This window comes from Anolis carolinensis, chromosome 3, assembly GCF_035594765.1.
Source record: "Anolis carolinensis isolate JA03-04 chromosome 3, rAnoCar3.1.pri, whole genome shotgun sequence".
Taxonomy (NCBI): domain Eukaryota; kingdom Metazoa; phylum Chordata; class Lepidosauria; order Squamata; family Dactyloidae; genus Anolis; species Anolis carolinensis.
In genome coordinates, this window is record NC_085843.1 from 3,240,868 (window position 1) to 3,260,898 (window position 20,031).

General features: G+C 42.2%; 1 protein-coding gene across 5 annotated transcripts in view; it reads left to right on the forward strand.

The window, feature by feature from the left end:
* Positions 1-20,031, forward strand: part of atg16l2 (autophagy related 16 like 2) — a 94,047-nt gene that overhangs the window by 13,717 nt on the left and 60,299 nt on the right. For 2 of the 5 annotated variants that reach the window (XM_062974400.1, XM_062974401.1), the window contains exons 2-4: positions 6,104-6,197; positions 14,614-14,734; positions 17,075-17,148. In XM_062974400.1, coding sequence (XP_062830470.1) covers positions 6,104-6,197; positions 14,614-14,734; positions 17,075-17,148 — 289 coding nt within the window. Of the gene's footprint in view, positions 1-6,103; positions 6,198-7,019; positions 7,153-12,333; positions 12,508-14,613; positions 14,735-17,074; positions 17,149-20,031 lie in introns of all 5 variants that reach the window. The other 3 variants (XM_062974402.1, XM_062974403.1, XM_062974404.1) reach the window with 3 other exon arrangements.

Consider the following 20,031-nt stretch of genomic DNA (forward strand, 5'->3'; position numbering starts at 1 on the left):
GCACTGGAGTCTCCTTCTCTGGAGGTTTTTGAACAGATGCTTGGTGTCCGTCCAGAGGTGCTTTGGCTGTGCTTTTCCTGCATTTGGCAGAATGGGGTTGGACTAGATGCACTCTGGGGGTCCCTTCAAGTGGAGTCTCCTTCTCTGGAAATCAGGCCTTACTTGGAATAAGCCTTGCATTCATCCTGCAGTGTGAATGGGATCTGGTAGCTTTCCATTCCTTGGTGCGCATGGAGCCACAGGGACTGTGAAGAAAACCACAGACTCTTCTTCCTTTGACTCACCTTCCGTAAAATAGGAAGGAAGCCAAAGCCGTTTCGAAACAAAGATGCACAAGAGTATTTTTGCAGCTTATTGCGAGCCCTGCAGAAGATGCATCTGGTCTACAATGTAGAGGGAATGCAGCTTGGAAATACAGTAGAGTCTCACTTATCCAACATAAACGGGCTGGATAAGCGAATATGTTGGATAATAAGGAGGCATTAAGGAAAAGCCTATTAAACATCAAATTAGGTTATGATTTTACAAATGAAGCACCAAAACATCATGTTAGACAACAAATTTGACAGAAAAAGTAGTTCAATATGCAGTAATGCTATGTAGTAATTACTGTATTTATGAATTCAACACCAAAATATCACGATATATTGAAAACATTGACTACAAAAATGTGTTGGATAATCCAGAATGTTGTTTAAGTGAGTGTTGGATAAGTGAGACTCTACTGTACTTTAATCGCCATGACTGCCAATGCTCAATGCTGTGGAATCCTGGGATTTGTAGTTTGGTGAGGAACCAGCAGAGAAGGCTAAAGACCTGTCGAAACTACAACTCTCGGGATTCAACAGCATTGAGCATTGTCAGTTAAAGAGGTGTGAAAGTGCATGAATTCTACCATGTAGATGCTCTCTATGGAAAATGCAATGTGGAACTACATTATATGGTCAGTATAGAGCTATATAATTAAGCTTCGCGGCATTGAACTGCATTATATGAGACTACACTGACCATATAATCCTATGTTAAAGTATGCATATATATATATTTAGGTTTTAAATGATATTTAGTGTTAGTTGTGGAGTAGAAATAATAATAATAATAATAATAATAATAATAATAATAATAATAAGAAGAAGAAGAAGAAGAAGAAGAAGAAGAAGAAGAAGAAGAAGAAGAAGAAGAGGAGGAGGAAGAAGAGGAGGAGGAGGAAGTAAAAACATTGGCACTTTTATTGAAAACATGATGGAGCACTGGAAAACTGAACTGTTTGTTGGAAATGAAAGCTATGGACTTGTCAACATCAGGAGAGGAATTTTCCGGGGAGACTCATTGTCCCCTCTGCTTTTCATTATTGCCATGATCCCTCTGTCAACAATCTTACAAAAAACAAATCTCGGCTATCAAACATCTAAGAAATCTCACAAAATTTCGCATCTGATCTACATAGATGACCTGAAGCTATATGGGAAAACGGAAACTGAAATCCAGTCTCTGACTAACACTGTCCAAATTTTTAGCACTGATATCAACATGGAGTTTGGTTTGGACAAATGTTCGACAGTGGCATTGAAGAAGGGGAAAATCATTGAAAGTGAGGGCATAAATATGCCCAATGGCCAAACGATAAAGTGTCACCAGCCAGAGGCCTATAAATATCTGGGCATATTACAGCTGGACAACATCAAGCATGAACATGTGAAGACTGTGGTCAGCAAAGAATACACACAAAGGGTCAGAAAAATTCTCAAAAGCAAGCTCAATGGAGGCAACACCATCAAGGCCATAAACACCTGGGCCATACCTGTCATAAGATATACTGCTGGCATCATAAACTGGACACAGATGGAACTGGGCAATTTGGACAGAAAAACAAGAAAACTCATTCATCACTCACTGCACCCTCGCAGTGATATTGACCGGCTGTATCTGCCTAGAAGATCAGGAGGCAGAGGACTCTTGCAAGTCAAACAAGCCGTCAAAGAAGAAGAACATGCCCTGGCAGAATATGGAAAGCAAAGTGAAGAACCTGCTTTGACTGAAGTCAAAAATCAGAAACTCCTCAAAGCACAGCAGACAAAAAACCAGTACAAGAAAACCGCACTACAAACTAGAGCTGACAGCTGACACAACAAAACACTGCATGGAAAGTTCCTTGACAAAATTGAAGGAAAAGCTGAAAAGGAGAAGACCTGGCTCTGGCTCACGAATGGGACCCTGAAGAAGGAGACAGAAGGCCTGATCCTTGCAGCCCAGGAGCAAGCCATCAGGACAAAGGCAATTAAGGCCAAGATTGAAAAATCAGCTGATGACCCAAAATGCAGACTGTGCAAGGAAGCTTATGGAACTTATGCCTCAAGTACCACCTCCCAGGAGTAAAGAACTGGTGGGATCACAAACCTGCAAAAGTATTGGAAAATGAGCACGCAAAGATAGTGTGGGACTTCCGAATCCAGACTGACAAAGTTCTGGAACACAACACACCAGACATCACAGTTGTGGAAAAGAAAAAAGTTTGGATCATTGATGTTGCCATCCCAGGTGAGAGTCGCATTGACTAAAAACAACAGGAAAAACTCAGCCGCTCTCAGGACCTCAAGATTGAACTTCAAAGACTCTGGCAGAAACCAGTGCAGGTGGTCCCGGTGGTGATGGGCACACTGGGTGCAGTGCCAAAAGATCTCAGCCGGCATTTGGAAACAATAGACATTGACAAATTTACGATCTGCCAACTGCAAAAGGCCACCCTGCTGGGATCTGCACGCATCATCCGAAAATACATCACACAGTCCTAGACACTTGGGAAGTGTTCGACTTGTGGTTTTGTGAAACGAAATCCAGCATGTCTATCTTGTTTGCTGTGTCATAATAAAATAATAATAATAATAGTTATTGTTTAGTGTTAAACAATAACAATAACAACAATAGTGTATTATTATTATTATTCAACCTATATTATGATATACATGCAACAATTGAAGGTTTATTTCCTTATCAAATTGTTATTTTAATGATTCCGTGTAAATCTGTGTCTGTTTATATATTTACTTTTTTCCCAAAAGTGCAAATTTCGGTTCAAACCCCGGCTTGGCTTTGGCAGCCTGGACTACAAAACCCTTGTTCCATTTTTCCAATAAGCGCCCCTTGTTCACCAGGCTGCCCTTGTAACCATGGCAACCGGGGCCTGAATGGGGATGACTGTGCATCGTCAAGGCAACCGTGAGGGGATGGGTACCAGCATTGAAGCAGGGCGTCGTCATGGCAACCGTGCGGGAATCAGTACCGGCATTGAAGCAGGGCTGTGCACATAAACTAAACTAAACTAAGATAGGATGCATTCGGATCAAATAGGATAGGATGGGATGGGATAGATTAGAATAAATAGGGATAAATGCAATGGAATGATAGAACGGAATAGGATGCAATAGAACAAAATAGGATAGAATAGGATAGGACTGAAAATAATGGAGTAGGATAGGATTGAACAGGATAAGATAAAATAGGATGGAATGTAATAGGATAGAATGGAATAAGATAAGTTAGAATAGAATAGAATAGGATAGGATAGAATATATGTATATGTGTACATGTATATGTGTGTGTGTATATTTATATGTGTGTGTGTATAAATATATGTGTATATATATATATGTGTGTGTGTGTGTGTGTGTGTGTGTATATATGCACACACACATATACATACACACACACATCCATTTATCCCATATATATATATATATATATATATACACACACACAGACACACACACATACATACATATACACACATATACATATACGTACACACATGTATGTATATGTGTATGCATAACACATATATAGCAACCATATGTATGTATATACACAAATGTATATATATTTGTATATATATAGTGAGCATATATAGACACATATACATACATATACACACATATACACACCATACACACACATATATGTACACACATATGTATGTATATGTGTGTGCATACACACATATATAGCAACCGTATGTATGTATGTATACACACACATATACACACATGTATATGCGTATGTATATACTGTTATGGTTGAGCCTCATGGCTCTACTACTGGGAGACGTGGGCGTAAGACTCCTCGAGAGTCAGATACTCTCGAGGAGCGAGAAAGGAAGCGACTGCGAGATATCTTTGCAGAACCATCTGACGAAGATTCTTTTGAGGGGTTTACTGAGAGAATGGAGGAAGAGGTGGTTAGCTCGGAAGAGGATGACATGGAATGGACTCGTGTAAGGGAGGATTTGGGTGCCACTGGCAATGATACTATGGAAGACGATTGGGGACCTTCAGGATTAGACCCGTGGACAAGCTGGAGGGATGGGACGGGATCCACAGCTGGGGATGCTGTGGGGCGTAGTCAGAGGTGTTCCAGTTCTGATGAGGAAAGTGATGAGGAAACGCCCGGGCTAAGGAGAACAGCTGATAGCGATGAGGACTTGTAACTGGCATAAAATGGGGTTTGGGAGCAATAGCAAATTGCGTTGGGCAAGGTGATCTGGACGAACGCTTGGGATCTGTGTGGGAAGTTTTCCTGAAGACGGGTGTGATTCGTTTGCTGACTACGTAAGTTATCCTGGACATTGGGCTCAGACGGCGGGAGGAATTGTGTGGGGTTTTGTTGTGCAACCTCTGCTTAATCTTAATAGCTTTGACCTTCCGTCGTCTTCTTGACGGACGCCATCTGCTACTCTGGATTTACGGACTGAACTGACTATGGCCTCGGATTCTCCTACCTGTGTCTGTCGTTGGAACTGGTGAACTACAAACGTCTGCATCTGCCTTACGACCTTCGGAACGGACTGGGACTACGCTGACTGCTTCAACCCTCGTCTGCTGTGTTTGTATTGGGAATTTGCCTGCTGTGTGGAGGAGTAACCTCTAAGTTACTCAAACATAGTTTTTGGCAGCAGAGAAGCATCTGCTGCCAATTAGTTGCATTCTTTTGAACCTTTTGTTCACCAGCTTCTGTTTGTTTAATTCCAGGCTGAAGCAAGCTGTTTTGATTTAGTCCGAATTAAACTCCGGTTTAATTCGGTTTATCTTTTGAACGTTTTTCTTGTCTCTTTTTACTTTTAAGGCCAGTGTTTGCCTAGCCCTTGTCTTTTACGGGCATTTTTGGTTCTGTAACTCCAATAAACTCTGTTATCTTTTATCTTGTGGCGTTCTGTCTTTGACATATACTGAGAGCAACCACACACACATATATATATGCACATATGCATATACATATACATGTACATATCTATACATATATATACTCTACCTATGTCTTTGCCCTCAAGTCACCTCTGGACTTACGGTGACCCCAGGAACTTTATAGAGGTTACTTTTAAGTTTAAAAAGGGATTTTAAAAGCAAATGATGTGTCTATACTGGGGAGTTAATGCAGTTTGACACCACTTTACCTGTCATGGCTCCATGTGACAGAATCCTGGGAGCTGCAGTTTGAGAAGCATCAACAAACTTTGGCAGAGGAGGCTTCAGACCTTGTGGAACTCAATTCCCAGGATCTCATCACATTGAAATGGGATCAAACTGCATTAACGGGGCTGGGCTGTGGCGCAGCTGGCTAGTAAACAACTGCTATAAATCACTACTGACCGAGAGGTCATGAGTTCAAAGCCCGGGTCGGGTTAAGCCTCCGACCATTAATAGCCCCGGCTTGCTGTTGACCTATGCAGCCCCGAAAGACAGTTGCACCTGTCAATTAGGGAAATTTAGGGACGCTTTATGCGGGAGGCTAATTTACAACACCATAAAACTGCCAGCAAAACACGAGGAAAGGAATGAGGAAGTACAGCCACTACTGGACGGTGAAGCAACAGCTCCCCCTGTGGCCGGAATCGTGAAGCTGGAAAAATGTTAAAAATGCCTCTGTGTCTGTCTAATGTATGTTGTTGTCTATTGGCATTGAATGTTTGCCATATATGTGTTCATTGTAATCTGCCCTGAGTCCCCTTCGGGGTGAGAAAGAAGGGCGGGATATAAATACTGTAAATAAAATTAACTCTTCTTTTGCACAGAGTCGCTCAGCCTCTGTTCTGTTCCTTTTCTTTTGTTCATAGATAACAAACTCCTGGAGAAATCCAGTTGGGACAATTTTGCAGCGGAGCTACAAGCGAAATCCTTGGATGGCCCAATGGGACTCCTCCCTCCCAGGTACAGAAAGCGGATCCCGATATCTTCTCTCCTTTCTGGGAAATGTATCGTATATATTAGACCTGCGTGATCAATGAAAAAAAATGCTTCAATACTCATTACGAAATTAGGAAGTGAGGAGGTGAGTTTCTAAAGTGTTTCTGAAATCGAGTGGTGTTTGTATTGTAACTACGAGGTTGAATGAACAGTAATGCCTCCACCTTCGTTATTTCAGTTTGGATGGGAATATTTAAATAAATCAAATGCAGAAATAATCCTTAGAAAGTGCTCTTTAACTACCACCATTCACTTTTCCACATCATCACCAGACAATTAGATGCATTTCTGCCAACGATGAACATGTTTTCTGAAGCTGTCACGGAAGAAGTCGACACTCTGTTTCCGCCACCAGCGTCTCACAGGGCCCAACGTGCACAGATCTTCTGATCGCCAAGCCAAGCAATCATGTGACCCACACATTCTTGTGAAATGTCGATTATGCTTGAAATTTCTCTCTGAGTGAAACGACGATCGTCCCAAATCAATCTGTCAATGTTTTGCTTGTGAAACTCGGTGGTTGCTGTCACAGGACGTCCAACTCCTTGTTTGTCACGCAAGTCAGATGTTGTCATCTCAACTTACTCACCCAACGATGCACAGGACTCACACCAACACAATCCCCATAAACATCTTGCATTCTCTGATGAATCTCCTTTGGGGTGACACCTTCTGCTGCCAGAATTCAATGACTGCATGTTGCTTAAGTCACACAGGGGTCCATACTTTGCGCTTTAACAACACAACCATTCTGTTGTATCTCTGCCATCATGACCTGCTTTGCAGCACGAGTTGGAAGTGGATTCAGAGTTTGATTCAGATTTTGAGGCCATTCCGGACGTGGATCAAAGCCCAATGCCTTTGCAGATGCGGTACCTGAGGATCTGCTAATTGAGGAGCATTCTGATCCTTCCTCAAGGTTGGTTTTGCCAGATGTTGTTGACTCTACGGAGGATGCGTTTTTTAATCGGAGATAATCTTTTGCAATGGAAAGGAGGCAAAGAGAGGGAGTGAGACGAAGTAAGTGCTTGGCTCTCAGGCTTACCAATGACTAACTTTCCCATGTGAATTTTGGCATGTATCCGTTCTCAGGATACCATGCTCGATGAGCAAAGTTACCACCTCTGAAAATCTCTCTCAGAGATAGGTCTTCTTAAAGCTGAAATCAAGGCCTCTTTCCATGGGAAGTTTGTTCAAAACCTTTTCTCATTAATAGCTGCACCTCAAAAACTCCCTTTCTTGTCTCTGATGATATATCGCTTTCTTTCTGTCAACCTCATTAGCCTTATCACCACTGACATGCCCATCTGGCAGAAGAACGTTTGACCTTGACTCTCCCAAGGAATGCGGTTCAAGCTGCCTGCTTGAAACCATTGTGTGCCTGTTCCCAGAATCCTCAGGGGCAGCAGCCTCCTCTAACGCTGGCTGTCCAGAACCAGCAGACCCATCTGGCTGCATGGGAATGCTAGGCTCCAACCCAGAGTCTACTAGCAAGCCAGGTGCAAGGACAGTCACAGGCTGAACAGGCCCAGCCCACGGCTCACAAGGCTCACCTGACAGCTCGGGTGCGGGTTGGGCTACAACAGCCTTTCTCTTCTTAATCTAGAGAGGAATGGCAGCCTTTTTGGCTTTGCCTCGCTTACTTCCACTGAAAATGAGACTAACTTCTGAGCATTACAGAATTCAAACGAAAAAGTATTGGGTGAGTTTTGATTCCTAAGTTTTTACATGGGCACCCCTCTCCCTATGTTTTTAAATATCTGTTTATATACACAAAACGTACGAGTTAGATACGACTTACGATTTAAAAACAAAGATTTGCACACCCCTAGTATGTGTGTGTATACAATATAGATATAAATAAGTAGCCTCCGATTGTGCAGCGTGTTAAAGCACTAAGCTGCTGAACTTGCTGACCGAAAGGTCACAGGTTCGAATCCAGGAAGCGGAGTGAGCGCCTGCTGTTAGTCCCAGCTTCTGCTAACCTAGCAGTTTGAAAACATGCCAGTGTGAGTAGATCAATAGGTACTGCTCCGGCGGGAAGGTAACAGCACTCCATGCAGTTATGCCTATTGGCTACATGACCTTGGAGGTGTCTATGGACAACGCCGGCTCTTCGGCTTAGAAATTGAGATGAGCACCAACCCCCAGAGTCAGACACGACTGGACCTTTACCCAGTATGTGTATGTATGTGTATGTGCATATATATATGTATATATATAAATATAGATATAGATATAGCCTTTGTAACACCCTTCCGCTGGATGCCTCATTAGCTTTCTGGTGAAATAAGAGAACACGTTGATTTTGGCAGAGGATTTTTGGGTGTTAGTTATGGACTTCTGCTATGGTGCTTTGGGAGCTAACATGCCATTGCATGACATATTGGGAATGCACAGCAAAATGGAATTATTATTATTCTGTTCTTTGTGGTGTCTCTGAAATCGCACATTTATTTATTTCGTGTCAAAAGCGTTGCACGACAAATACATTTCAAAATGATGGGGAAAAATCACACATAAAACCAACCTTGGGAGTTATAATTCCTGTGTATAATAGCATCCGGTAATGACTCTTTAAAATACCCTGCAGCATTGGTTCTCAACCTGGGATCCCCAGATGTTTTTTGCTCTACAACTCCCAGAAATCCCAGCCAGATTACCAGCTGTTAAAGTTTCTTGGAGTTGAAGGCCAAAAACATCTGGGGACCCCAGGTTGAGAACCATGGCCCTAAAGGAAACAGATTCCTTCTGATCTCGAATGCTAAGCAGGGTCGGCCCTGGTTAATATTTGGATGGGAGACCACCAACGAAGCCCAGATACTGGAGGTCTTCCTTGCCTAAGGAAAACCTATGAAATTAATCAGATTACCATCAGATTACTTGAAGGCACCAGATCCTGCCTGATTTTGGATGCTAAGCAGGGTTGGTCCTGGTTCGGACTTGGATGGGAGACCACCAATGAATTCTGTTGGATATCCTTGGTATGTGCCAATGTTTGGTTCCAGAACCTCATTTGTGGGTATTCAAATCCCATTGTATACAACGGTTCTATAAAACAGAGTCCCGTATGTATAAAATATGCATATAAAAGATTTGCTTTAAGAAATTCCTAAAGAAAGGTTTTCAAGCCATGGGCCTGTGAATACAGAATCTGTGGATACGGAGGACTGACCGGATCTCGAAGGAAGGAATATCTGAAACCACCTCTGAATCTTCCTCACCAAGAAAAATTAATAATATAGGAATTAATGGGATCAGAAAAGTCAGTAGGGATTTGTTTTTCCCCCAAAGGCTGCAAACCAGAACTTCCAGAGCTTTTGACTACAACACCCAGAATCTTCTGACTAGTTGAAATAATAATAAAAAAGACTGGCAGTGAATGCATCACATGCATTTCGTGGTCGAAATTAATTTTATGCCGGTCTCCTCCCTGGGTTTATGAAAAAGGTCACATTGGTTTTCACAGTCTCGTGTTTTGGGGGCTTCTTTTAGCTTTTTGCATAGCCTTACGCAACCTCTTACATTTCATGCCTTCGGGAGGCTGAAAAGTCATCATATTTTTCATCCTTTCTTTTTGTGGAGAATAACTGGGTTGCTGAGAGTTTTTTGGGCTGTCTGGCCATGTTCCAGTAGCATTCTCTCCTGACGTTTTGCCTGCATCTGTGACAAGCATCCTCAGAGGTTTGTTGGAAATGAAGCAAGTAGAGTGTGTATATTTTTCTGCAAAGGATAAGAGGGATTCTCTCACCACTGCAGGAATCTATTGCATATCGTGCAGCTGTAGACAAGTCTATATAGTAAGCATGTCCGATCGATGAAAAAAATGTTTCAATTCTCGTTTCTAAAGTAGGGGGCGCCGGCGCTTCGAAATAGAAACTATTTCCGATGTTTTCACCCCAAAATTTTGGATATTTCCAAAAATTCGTAATGATTCTAAATGTTTCTAAAATGGCGGGCGCGCATGCGCAATTGCCAAAAAAAACGGCACCCGGGGGGGACATTTGCAGGGCTCTCCCACCCTCATTTCTGGAGCTATCCTCATCAAATTTGGTACAGTGGGAGAACACATTCAACAAATTGCAGAACATTTCCTGTATCCTACGATTTTTGGTGAATTTTCATACCTTTTTATAATACACTATTTTTTAATACTAGCTGTGCCCGGCCACGCATTGCTGTGGCTTAGTCTGGTGTTGGTCAGTTTACATTAGGTTGTATTTATGCTGTGACCTCCACCCTTCTTTATACTCACATTAGTAGTAGTATTTGAAGTCTGTTACCTTCTTCAATTTTTGTGTTGATTGATAATTGCTTGAGATCCCTGTTGTCTTTGGTTTGTTGTTAATTGTAATGTCTGATTCTGCTGAGTGCGGTTTATATTTTTATTGTAGTACAATAGTCTTTTTTTTGTTTCGCCTGTGTAGGTGTTTATTATTGTTGTTGTTGTAGTGATTATGAAGGTTGGATAAGTTAGAGGCTACTGTATTGTTTTTTGGAGGCCCAGTGTAGCACTGACTGGCCTCTCAGCCTCAGTGCCTGGCTGTTTCTTGCCTGTGATGGTGTTGATTCTTATTGTTGTTGTTGTTGTTGTCATTGTTATTATTGTAATTGGTTTTTTTGGAGGCCAAGTGTGAATGTAGGGATTGGGGAGGAGGATGAGTTGTGTTGTCAAATTTTGTATTTGTTATAGTCACAATGCTTTGTTGTGAGTTTTGTGGGTCCAGATTGTGTTTTTGTGGTGTGGTTGTGTTGTTACAACTGAGAGGCAAGCTTTTGTGTTGTGTTGCCAAGTTTTGTATTTCTGGGGCGTTTAGTTGTGTTGTTATAGTAACGATGCATTGTTGTGAGTTTTGTGGGTCCGGATTGTGGTTTTGTGGTGTGGTTGTGTTGTTACAATTGGGAGGGAATGCTTTTGCGTTGTGTTGTCAAATTTTGTATTTCTGGGGCGTTTAATTGTGTTATAGTCACGATGCATTGTTGTGAGTTTTGTGGTTCCGGATTGTGGTTTTGTGGTGTAGTTGTGTTGTTACAACCGGGAGAAAAGGCTTTTGTGTTGTGTTGTCAAGTTTTATATTTCTGGGGCGTTTAGTTGTGTGCCAAGTTTCGTATTTCTGGGGCGTTTAGTTGTGTTGTTATAGTCACAATGCGTTGTTGTAAGTTTTATGGGTCCGGATTGTGGTTTTGTGGTGTGGTTGTGTTGTTACAACCTGGAGGGAAGGCTTTTGCTTTGTGTTGCCAAGTTTCGTATTTCTGGGGCGTTTAGTTGTGTTGTTATAGTCACGATGCGTTGTTGTGAGTTTTGTGGGTCCTGTGTGGTTTTGTGGTGTGGTTGTGTTGTTACAACTGGGAGGCAAAGCTTTTGCATTGTGTTGCCAAGTTTTGTATTTCTGGGGCGTTTAGTTGTGTTGTTATCGCATGATGCGTTGTTGTGAGTTTTGTGGGTCTGGATTGTGGTTTTGTGGTGTGGTTGTGTTGTTGTAACCTGGAGGCAAGCCTTTTGCATTGTGTTGCCAAATTTCGTATTTCTGGGATGTTTAGTTTTGTTGTTATAGTCACTGCGCAAACAACTTTATCATTTTATATATATAGATTTGAAGAAATCTGTTCCTGGTTCGAAAGTCTTATTTCCTGTTCAGTTGGGTTTTTATCACTGTGAAATGGACCAGTGACCACACCAAGCAATGCTCTCGCGAGGAGTGCAAAGACACTTTGAAAACTATAAATTCCCTTGTTATATTTGTAAGCAAGAACTCTGGAATTCAATGGTGTCTCTGGCTATGTGATCCCACAAGCCTGAAGGGCAATGCTTTCTTAATGAACTAGACTACTGATTCTGCAATGGTATGGTATGATCCAGCAAGAACTATTCTTAAGGAAATTGAAAGCTAGATAATTTTTTTTTTAATTGGAAAAAATAACCCTAGAATTCACAGCTCTAAATAGCTGAGCGCTACCCAAAATTAACACACTCACAAGATAAGGAACCAGCAACAAAACCCTAACCCTTCTCCAAACCCCTCTGTGGGAACAGCCAGACCGGGCCCCTTCACCCTCTCTCTCCCTCAAAACACGAGGCTTTCTTGCTCTCCGTTTGCAGACCACCACCCTCTCCACGCAAAACCCAGCCCAGAATGGCTCACTCGGACTACACAACAGGCTTTTATGGCAATCTTCCACGTGGACGCAGAGGACCCTAGCCCCCACCTTTGCATCCATCGTGGAAGCTTCTGATTGGCCGGGGAGCGGCAGCCATGTTAAGCTCCCATTCAAGGTAGGTTGCAGAAACAAAAAAAAATTGAAATTTTTTTTTAAAAAATATATTAAAACATTTTTTTTTGGGGGGGGGGGGGATTAACGAAACATTTGGAGACAATTAGAGAATGGTCCAATGATGGTTCAAAATACATTGCCGGTTGCGCAGTGAGACAACGTATCGGAATGCATCTCAAAAAGCGAGAACAATCCGATATCAATCTGATATAAGATTCAAAACGATTTTTTGGACATACCTACTATATAGGGATTACCAGACACAGCAGCATTGCCCAGGCACGAATCAAGGAACATGAAAGGCACTGCAGACTCACTCAACCAGAGAAGTCAGCCATAGCAGAGTCCTAGTTGAACCAATCTGGACACAGGATATTATTGGAGAATACAGAAATGATGGACCACTTCGACAACCACCATGTCAGATGACACAGAGAAAACGTTGAAATTTACAAGAAGCATGTGGACAATTTCAACGGAAAGGAGGAAACCATGAAAATGAACACAATCTAGCTACCAGGATTAAAAAAAACACCAGAATAAATGTTGACCATTTCCACCCCCTTAGCAACCACCTCTCCACAAAAGTCAGCATCGACACTGAAATACAACTGCATTACTTCTACAGTATAGCTGCACGCTTTGTATGCAATAAACATGCAAGTGTTGTGGTAATCTCTGAGCGGTTAGACTCACTTTTACCCTCTCTGGGGGAGATTCCACCAAAATCAGCAGAGTAGCAAAAGCAAAGCTTTCAAATGCAGCAGTTACTTACACGGGGTGAGCAAGAGAAGCCTTTGACCATTTAGGATTGCAATGGACTGCAGAGTCTCAATAAAAGTTCAAAAAGTATTTATTCAGGTAAAAAGAACTCCATTGTAGATAGAAAGGCTTGGGAGCTGTCTAGTCTACTCTAGACTGGTTTCTAAGGAAAAATAAGGAAGGAAAAATAACAAACATCTAAATACAGTAGAGTCTCACTTATCCAAGCCTCGCTTATCCAAGCTTCTGGATTATCCAAGCCATTTTTGTAGTCAATGTTTTCAATATATCATGATATTTTGGTGCTAAATTCGTAAATATAGTAATTACAACATAACATTATTGCGTATTGAACTACTTTTTCTGTCAAATTTGTGGTATAACATGATGTTTTGGTACTTAATTTGTAAAATCATAACCTAATTTGATGTTTAATAGGCTTTTCCTGCTTGTTAGCTTGAAGAACAAAGGGAGAAGAGAGAACCAAAATGGTTCCAACCTCCTGGTCCAGTTTATTGGGGCCATAAAAGACATTCTGACCAATGAGAAGTTAGTGTCCCTGGAGATTCACATTTCTACTAACTTCAAAGTAAGGGATGTGACGTGAACAGGATAGAGTGAAACACAGTGAAGCCTGTCTAGGCATGCTTTGAAACAGGGAAAGGATTCCTTCAATCTGACTCTATCATCTATCTGACTACATCTAGACTTGAGTAGTCCAGGATGATTCCCAACAGCAAGGATTCTCATCTGTCCTAGATTTGTCTTCTCTGCTTTTTCTTCAGAGTCCAAAATACGTTTAAATCCTAAATGAACACGCAAAACAAGGATATGAAGAAATAAGTGTCATCTAATCATTTCCAAATGCAGTGAAGTCTTGGTTATCCAGAACTCAAGCAACTAGAACTCTCAAGCAATCGACAAAAAAATTGAAGAAATAATATTTTAAATAAATTAAAATGAAATCAATTCTTAGCAGAAGTTTGTACCTGGCTTTATTTCAATGTTAACATCAAGCCAATACAGAGTTTATGGTATAATGTAGAATGAGGTATAGAATAAGTACTGGAAAGTACATATATCTGGCACCTATCAGTCAATCCCTATGGAACTCCTTCTTTGGAGGCTTTTAAGCAGAGGCTGGATGGCCATCTGTCAGGGGTGCTTTGAATGAGATTTTCCTGCTTCTTGCAAAGGTTATACTGGATGACCCTTGAGGTCTCTTCCAACTCTATGATTCTATGATTGGTTAATGGAGAGTCTACTGTATTTTGGGATATACTTTTGATTCATGATTTCAAAAAGCCTTTCTGCTCCTTCTCTGAATTTGCCAATTTGCTTGCAGGTCCACAGAGGAGATCTCTGGCTGTGCGTTAGATGGATGCATGGACACAACCGAAGCGGTGCTGAGCCTGAAGCGGAGCCATGCAGGCCAAAGGCTGCGCATTGAGAGCATCAATGGGGAGGTGAGTTTATATTGACCATTTGGTCCTTTATTGGGGCCTGTGAAGCCTTTGAGGTTGAGGATGAGGATTTTCTTTTTGAACCTAGTGTTTCTGTGATAGAAAGCAAAAGTATTTTTCAAGACAATGAGAATATTTTGGGTAGATCTGTTGTCAGGAAAACAGGGAGTGATTCTCATGAGAATCGGCCAGGAATGTGGAGAAGACAGGAAAGTTACTGGTAAACCAGCATTTGCAGATCAAAAGGGATAGTGTGAAACAGAGACAAATTTGTTGTTCCCAGAGACTGAAAGATCAACAAAGGGAACCCAGGTGTGAGAAAGGGTGATGTTATGGACAAGCGGGATATTCTTAAGGAATTGGAGTTAATGTTCAGTGGGGAGATCAACGTTGGATTTTCATGTCAAGTTGCCTGTTGCACCCCCAGGCAGCGTGAGCACTCGAAAACCAGACAAGAGCCAATATAACACACTATATCTCTATTAAAACAATTATAAATCCAAAGAAAATTAGATATAGAGTCTGAGTAAGGGATAGTTCTTTTTAGAAAGTCAATGATGGTTCCAAATAGGTGAAGGAAAAGGTCCGATATTATAATCCAGAAAACAGAGTTCAATCCACTGAAAATACTTTGTAGCAATCAAGGCAGCAAAGTGATTTAAGCTGAAGCAATCTTGAAACGGGAACAAGGAATAACAACTGGAGTAAAATCAAGGTCTACTCGCAAGTCATGGCATAGCACAGCCCAACTGGAACTGGAAAGCTTGGCTTGGAAACAGGAGCTGGGAAACGGAGAAACCTCTCTCCAAGAAGCTACGTTGACACCGGAAGGAAATCTACTGAGCACAACACTTTTAACAGATTCTGGACTGTTCAGAATTTGGGGAGTACAAACTTCCAAAACTTTCCCAAAGGAACACTACCCATTATCCCATCTATTTGCCAGTCTTTGGTTCCGGCGGATTTCCTGTTTTGCACTTCTTTCTCTAGTCACAAAAGCTCTACGATTAAAAACCCTGTTCCCAGGTGTCTCTTCCACATCTGGCTCTATCTGCGAGGGAGGAATAGAAGAATCTTTTCCAATTAGCAAGTCTCCAGAGCCAATATCTTTGGGCACCTGCAGCTGTAAAGGCCCCTCCGTGGAGGGTGTAATGTCAGTAAATTCCTCATCATTATCTGTGTCAAAGTGCACTGGATCTTTTCCTCCTGTTTAAGTTTCATGTCTCCTGTTTGGATTACAAATCTTGTTTCAAGTTTCAAGTCTTCAAGATTATAGCCAAATTCAAGTATCAAGTCTTTGGATTATGGTCATGTTCATATTTTCAAGCTTTTGGATATAATTCTAGTTTAAGTGCAACAACCCTTGGATTACAGTTTCTTGCTTTTGCTTTTTTGATTTTTGGAATTCCTATTTAGAGTTGGTCATTGCTTTTTGCTAAGCTCCTGGAAATCTTGCTCCTGCATATAAGTTTGAATCTGCTTGTGCATACTGGGTTATGCTGGTTCTTTAGGGAGTGCTTAGTCTGTTTATTTTGAACACTATTTAGAAACTGGTTTTTTTAATATTAGATACTCTTTTCTTAATACATTTATTACTATTGTGGATCTGTGTGGTGTTTGGGTGGAAAAGAAATCAAGCAGGCGACTGGGCTACAACATCCTGGTATGTTGACTGCCTTGAAGTCTGACGAAGTCTCTTTCTCTGGAAGCTTTGAAACAGAGGCTTGATGGCCATCTGTCAGGAGAGTTTTGATTTCCTACCTGGCTGAAGGACTTTGGGTGGGGGGGGGGGGGTCTACTATTTTATTACCTTTCATTATGAAATGGATGATGTTGGAGTCTCCTCTAGAGGATTTGAAACAGAGGATGGATGGCCATCTGTCGGGAGGGCTCGGATTGTGCCTCTCTTTTATTCCTGGCAGAAAGGGGGCTGGGTTGGATGACCTTTAGGGGGATCCCTTCCAACTCTAGGATTTTATTATCTTTTGCTATGGAAACATTGAACGGACGGTATTGGAGCCTCCTTCTCTGGGTGGCCATCTGTCGGGAGTGCTCGGGTTGGGTCTTTACCCATAGCAAAATGGATTGAATGACTTCAAGGGTCCCCTCGGACTTTGGGATTCCACACATTCCATACTTCCACATGGGTCTCACTCCTATTTCAGAGCCCTTGAATTTATGGTGTTTCCATATTGGGTTGCTTCACCATTTACTTATTAGGGACTATTTTTGGTATGCCTTCAACTAGTTTCTGACTTAAGGAAACTCTAAAAAAAATTCTGGGTCTTGCATGAATGACAAAGCCAGTCTTTTTGGATGGGATTTCTCTCTCTATTCTTGCAGCTGGCCTACAAGATCTATGAGCGGAACATGTTGCTCCGAGCCAAAGCTGACACGTTGGAGGAGCAGAAGGGCAGGTAAGAATCACTTTGACCTCACAGTAGCCTTGGATATTACACTATATATAGTATGCAATAGAGATGTGCACGAAAATCTTTCCTTCGTTTCCTTCATGCTATTGTTTCGTTTCAACCGTTCATCTGCACAAAACGAATGATGACATTTTCGTAGGAAACGAGAGGCGACACGAAAACGAAAGCTGCACAGTCATCGTGCTTGCTTTCGTTTTCCTTTCATTTCTGCCACATAATAATAAGCAGGTACGGACAGAGGGCTTACAGCTGATGTGTACCAATGGATGGATATATATATCTATATACAGTAGAGTCTCACTTATCCAACACTCGCTTATCCAACGTTCTGGATTATCCAACACATTTTTGTAGTCAATGTTTTCAAAACATCGTGATATTTTGGTGCTAAATTTGTAAATACAGTAATTACTACATAGCATTACTGCATATTGAACTACTTTTTCTGTCAAATTTGTTGTATAACATGATGTTTTGGTGCTTAATTTGTAAAACCATAACCTAATTTGATGTTTAATAGGCTTTTCCTTATTGCCTCCTGAAGAGAGCCCAATTTGTGGTACTCAACTCAGGCAGGGGAAATCCTTTTTTACAATCCCACTGCTGCCTCCAATTGAGGAGATGTGCGCGCGTGTGAGAGGGAGGGATGGAGGATGTGTGAATGTATGACAGGGAGGATTTAGGGATAAGGAAGATTAACAGAACTGATGGGTTTAAATGAGTAGAGATGGTAACTTATATAGAAAAGTACGGTAACTTATATAGATAGGTACGGTAACTGACACCAATGTGAGGTAACAGGCTTACAGAGAGGCAAGGAGACTTATCTTTATGAACCATAACAAAATTCAATCTTTATTTGTACATAAGCGTATGGTTCCAATACATAAACGTTTCAGGATCTTAAGTTACAATGTAGTCTTTCTTGAATGGATATATCTTAAATAACTTCTCTTCAAACAGTAAATAAAACACCCGGTCAACTTATATCACCAGCCTTTCTCCTGAGTGACCATAAGCTACCGTCCTTAGCTGTCACGACCCAGGCGGCAGAGGCACCAATAACCATACACAGAGGCCAGAATCTAACTAATATCTTTATTGAAGAAATATATAAAGTTAATAAAAACAAGTATAGAAAATAGTCCAGAATTAGACCCTTCAGGAAAGGTCAGAATTAGTCCAAAAAAGCAATGTCCAATAAGAAATATTAAGGTCCAAAGTTGTAATCCAATAACCGAAACACTCACTTTGCCAAGCAAAGTGAGGGGAGATGACAAGGTCCTTTAGTCCATAAAACTTGAGCGTGGCTAGGAAATAACTTGATACTTGAAACAAGGCTTGAACGTGGAACAAGGTAACTAAGAACAAGAACAAGGTCCGTGGAATAACTTGGTAAAATCCGTGAAACAAGGCAAGGATTAGTCCTGGGAAACAAGGCAAAGTCCGTAGGTAAACAAGGCTGGGAAGCAAGGCGAAGGCTGGATAACAAGGCAAGGCTTGAGCTGAAGCGAGGCTTGAATCGGAGCGCGCTGTCCAGACACAACTCGCTCCGTAGGCTGACGAATTGACTCCGCGAAGTTGCTACGCGGGCAAAACACCTATATAGAGTCCAACTTTCTCACCAAAGCGGTTCTCTGGGAATCAGAAACGAAAGCTAAACTCTGAGACCAGATGTTAAACTCCTTAAAGATTCTCACGAGAACCAATGTTAATTGGCAACATTCTTAGCTGCTATCCTCGCACTCCTGCGCGAAGCTGAATCCAAACTTCTCTGTTGTTTACAAAACTCCCGGCGCAAGAACACGGGAGAAGTAGGCTCTGGGGTTGTTTGACATACTTCTGGGGCACAACTTTCTTGCAGGTGCAAGGTTTCCAGATCTGCCTGGGAAGGATCTGGCTGAGAGGAATCCAGTTCAGACTGGGAAGGTAAAAAACCCAAGTTTTCATCTTCATCAGGGATTACAATGTCCTGAGCAGGACTACAAGGCCCATGGTTCATCACACTATCCCCCTCCTCAGGGCCCCTCCCAAACTGGGGTCCTCTCCCCGAGGCGCGAGGTCGCGGTTTGGTGGGATAGGTCAGATGGAAGCGACGGGTTAGATCAGGAGCATGGACTGTGGAGGCGTCTTCCCAAGAGCGTTCCTCAGGCCCAAAACCCACCCAGTCAATGAGATATTGTAGGCGGCGGCGATGAAAGCGAGAATCCAAAATGTCCTCAACCTCGAACTCCTCCTCCCCATTCATCAAAACAGGAGGGGGGGCCGGTTGGTCTGTATCAGGACGCACACCATCCGCCGGAAGGAGCAGGGAACGGTGAAACACTGGGTGAATGCGCATTGAACGCGGAAGTTGGAGTTTGAAAGTCACGGGGTTTAATTGCGCCACCACTGGATAGGGGCCAATGAAGCGGGCATCTAACTTCCGGCATGGGCGGTGGGAGGGCAGAAAGCGAGTGGACAGAAAAACCCGATCTCCTACCTTGATTTCGGGGCCCGGCTGGCGGTGTTTGTCAGCGTGGCGTTTATAGTCCTCCTTGGCTTGGTCCAGTTGCTGGAGCAAAAGTTGTTGCACCGCTGTGAGTTCCTGCAGCCAATCCTCTGCTGCGGGAACTTCTGAAGTTTCAATGACAGGGGGAAAGAAACGTGGATGGAAACCGTAGTTTGCAAAGAACGGCGTTTCTTTTGTAGAAGCTTGAACTCCATTATTGTAGGCAAACTCAGACAGTGGTAACAGAGAAGCCCAATTGTCCTGTTGGTAGTTTACATAACAGCGAAGATACTGCTCCAAAGTGGCATTGGTGCGCTCCGTTTGCCCATCTGTTTGGGGATGATGAGCTGAAGATAAGCGAGAGTCTATGCCCAGTA